General features: G+C 66.4%; 2 protein-coding genes across 2 annotated transcripts; one reads left to right on the top strand and one right to left on the bottom strand.

Annotated features, from left to right (window-relative positions):
- Window positions 1–729, top strand: EMIHUDRAFT_251416 (hypothetical protein; the record flags this gene model as incomplete). The annotated part of the gene is made up of 1 exon (XM_005792106.1): window positions 1–729. The coding sequence occupies one exon, from the start codon at window positions 1–3 to the stop codon at window positions 727–729; it is 729 nt and encodes a 242-aa protein (XP_005792163.1).
- A 492-nt stretch (window positions 730–1,221) lies between these two features.
- Window positions 1,222–2,520, bottom strand: EMIHUDRAFT_471409 (hypothetical protein). Its single transcript, XM_005792105.1, has 4 exons — window positions 2,474–2,520; window positions 2,144–2,395; window positions 1,669–2,067; window positions 1,222–1,598 (listed from the first exon to the last, which is right to left on the bottom strand). The coding sequence occupies exons 2-3, from the start codon at window positions 2,360–2,362 to the stop codon at window positions 1,669–1,671; spliced, it is 618 nt and encodes a 205-aa protein (XP_005792162.1). The 5' UTR covers window positions 2,363–2,395; window positions 2,474–2,520; the 3' UTR covers window positions 1,222–1,598.
- Between the last annotated feature and the right edge of the window lie 95 nt (window positions 2,521–2,615).

The following is a 2,615-nucleotide window of genomic DNA, read 5'->3' as shown; positions in this document are numbered from 1 at the left end:
ATGGACGCCCTTTCGTTGCTGGTCTCGATTGTCGCCTTCCGTTCCGCCGGCTCGAGCAGCGCCGTACGCTCCAGCAGCATCGCTTTCTGCCGCGGCGGGAAACTCGCCTGCTTGATCGAAGGAGAGGTTGACGAGGAGGCTATGCTCGCCCGTTCCACGTTCCCGATCAAACCTCCCGCGCTGATTGCGCGCGCCAAGCAGGTCCTCGAGGCTGGTGTGGGCACAAAAGACGGCGGAGAGTGCCTAGCTCCCGACTTTGAGTTTTGCGCCGCCGTGGTTGGGCCGCTCGGCCGTGAGGAGTACCTCGCTGCGCTCGGCACCTTCAAGCTCGAGGACGCTTTCCCGGACATCAATCCGAACTACTACGGCTTCCGCGTCGACCCTTTCGAACCGAATCGTGTGTGGTTTATGTCGCGCAGCACTGCGACGCACACGGGGCCGCTGCTTGGCAAGCCGCCGACGGGCAAGAAGCTGTCGCTGCCTCCACAGCAGTTCCACCTCGACTTCAACGAAGGCGGGCTGCTACGCGAGATCGGCTTCTACGTCGTCGACAGGCGGCAAGGGAACACGGGCGGGCTGGGAGGAGCCTTCGGCTACTTCTTCGGCACGGGGAACCCGCTTCCCATCCCAGAGTGCCAGCCCTACAAGCCGTCCAAGCGCTTCCGCCTCCTGAACTTTGCGGGGAGAATTGGCACTCGTCTGAAGAAGCTGAAGGGCGGCGACCTTTAAAGAGGGCGCTCGACGTACATGTCATGCTACGATGGGGCAGGTGCGAGCATGGACAGCGGGATGCGCGCAACGGAACCCCGAGGATCCTAGCGCGAGATCTTCAAGTACTAGTTGTGGCATGCACTCAGCACTGCCCGTGGGCACGGCCGCCGTGGCACCCTGGCCTACAATCATGAATCGATCCCCGCGGGGGGGGCACGCGTGGCATTGCATGTGCATGTTACCGGCACCGGCCCGGTGCCGGTGCCGGAATACGTCTCGCGCCGTGGGCCGTGGGGGGGGTGTTTTACGCGTTTACGTGGTCGAGAGAGAGCCGTACGCTCTCTCGCGACCGAGCTGGCACGTGGCAGCTGCGCAGCCGCAGGTGCGCCCAGCTCGTACACACCACAGCTGGATGGTCCTCCACGTGATATGGCATTGCATATAGGTGCTCGGGTAGGGGTACAGACTGTATATACACAGCCGAGAGAGAGTCGGGTTCTGGTACGCGGTGTAAAAATGTATGAGACAAAAAGAACGCGTGCGTCTAGAGAACATGTTGCGATGTTCTCTCGCTTACTCCCTGTGCGTGTACGTCTTGACGAGCCGGACACCATCGCAATTCGCATATGTGACGCACCCTCGCAGGCCCCCCTTTCCGCGGTGCGGAAAGACTGGTTCGTCTCGTCCTTCACGCTCTCGTCCGGTTCGTGGTGGTTGCCGAGACGGAGCCTCGAGTGTCGCTGGCGACCCTAAGTATGCGAGGCTAGGCCCGGGGCCTCGAATGCGCAAGCGCCCCAGCCGGCGCCCCAACACCCAGCCGGAGGAGCTTGCGGAGCAACCGGCTAGGAGCTGCAGCTCGCCCGTGCCTCGAGCGCTGGCTGCGAGCCCTGCAGGCAAGTTCCGAGAGGCTCAGAGAAGGCTCTGGCCGGTGCAGCGCCGACTTGTGAGGCGACACCCCTATAGACCGAACTGCATGGCGGCCGCGCCGGGCCCGAGCAGCGGTGGCGGCGCCTCGCCAGGCATGCCCATAGCCTGCTGCTGCTGGATCGCCTGCTGCTGCTGGATCAGCTGCTGCTGCTGGAGCATCGCCTGCTGCTGCTGGAGCATCGCCTGCTGCTGCTGCTGCTGCTGATGCATCACCATCTGATGATACGGCGCGGCAACCGGCGGCGCGGCGGGCGCGGCGGGCGGCGCGGCTGGCGGCGCAACGGGCGGCGCGGCGGCCTCGGCGGGCGGCGCCGGCTGTGCGGGCGGCGCCGCCGGTTGGTCCGGCATTACGACCCGGATCTTGCGGTGCTCTGGCAAGTTTTCGGGGACGGTGACGTGCAGGCACGTCTCGCCGAGCTTGACGCGAACCTTGAGAGGGGGGGGGGGGGAGGGGGTCGGGGGTGCCTCTCCACGTGGGCCCGCCTCGCCCCGCCCGGCGGCGCGCCTTTTGCCCCGGGTGCACGTTGTCCGGGATCGTAATCTCGAACGTGTTTGGCGGAGGCGCGTCAGGCTTTGCAGCCTTGGCCTTCTTCTTCTTCCCCCCCTCCTCCTCCTCGCCCGGCGCCCCCTCTTGGCCGTCCGCGACAGCGGCAGCGGCGGCGCCGAGGGCGCCCGGCGGCGCCGGGTCCGAAGGCGGCGGCGGCGGCGGCTCGTAGTCCGCCATCTCGCTCTCGTACCGCTTCTTATCCTCTTCGGCCTACAGGCACGGGGCGCCGGGGCGGCGTGAGGCGGCGAAGCGAGCAGAGGCGCGGAGCTCGCTCGCAGTCCGCGGTGCCTTGGCCAGCCAGGGCGCCTTCTCCTCGTCGGAGAGCTTCTTCCACCTGCAAAGGGCCCAGCCGAGAGCCGCGAGTGAGTCGCACTGCAGCCGGCTCGTGTCTCTCTCGTCTCTCGCTCTCTCTCTCTCTCTCTCGCTCGCT

The sequence above is a fragment of the Emiliania huxleyi genome, assembly GCF_000372725.1.
Source record: "Emiliania huxleyi CCMP1516 unplaced genomic scaffold EMIHUscaffold_1098, whole genome shotgun sequence".
NCBI lineage: Eukaryota > Haptophyta > Isochrysidales > Noelaerhabdaceae > Emiliania > Emiliania huxleyi.
This window is presented reverse-complemented; position numbering and strand designations above follow the sequence as displayed.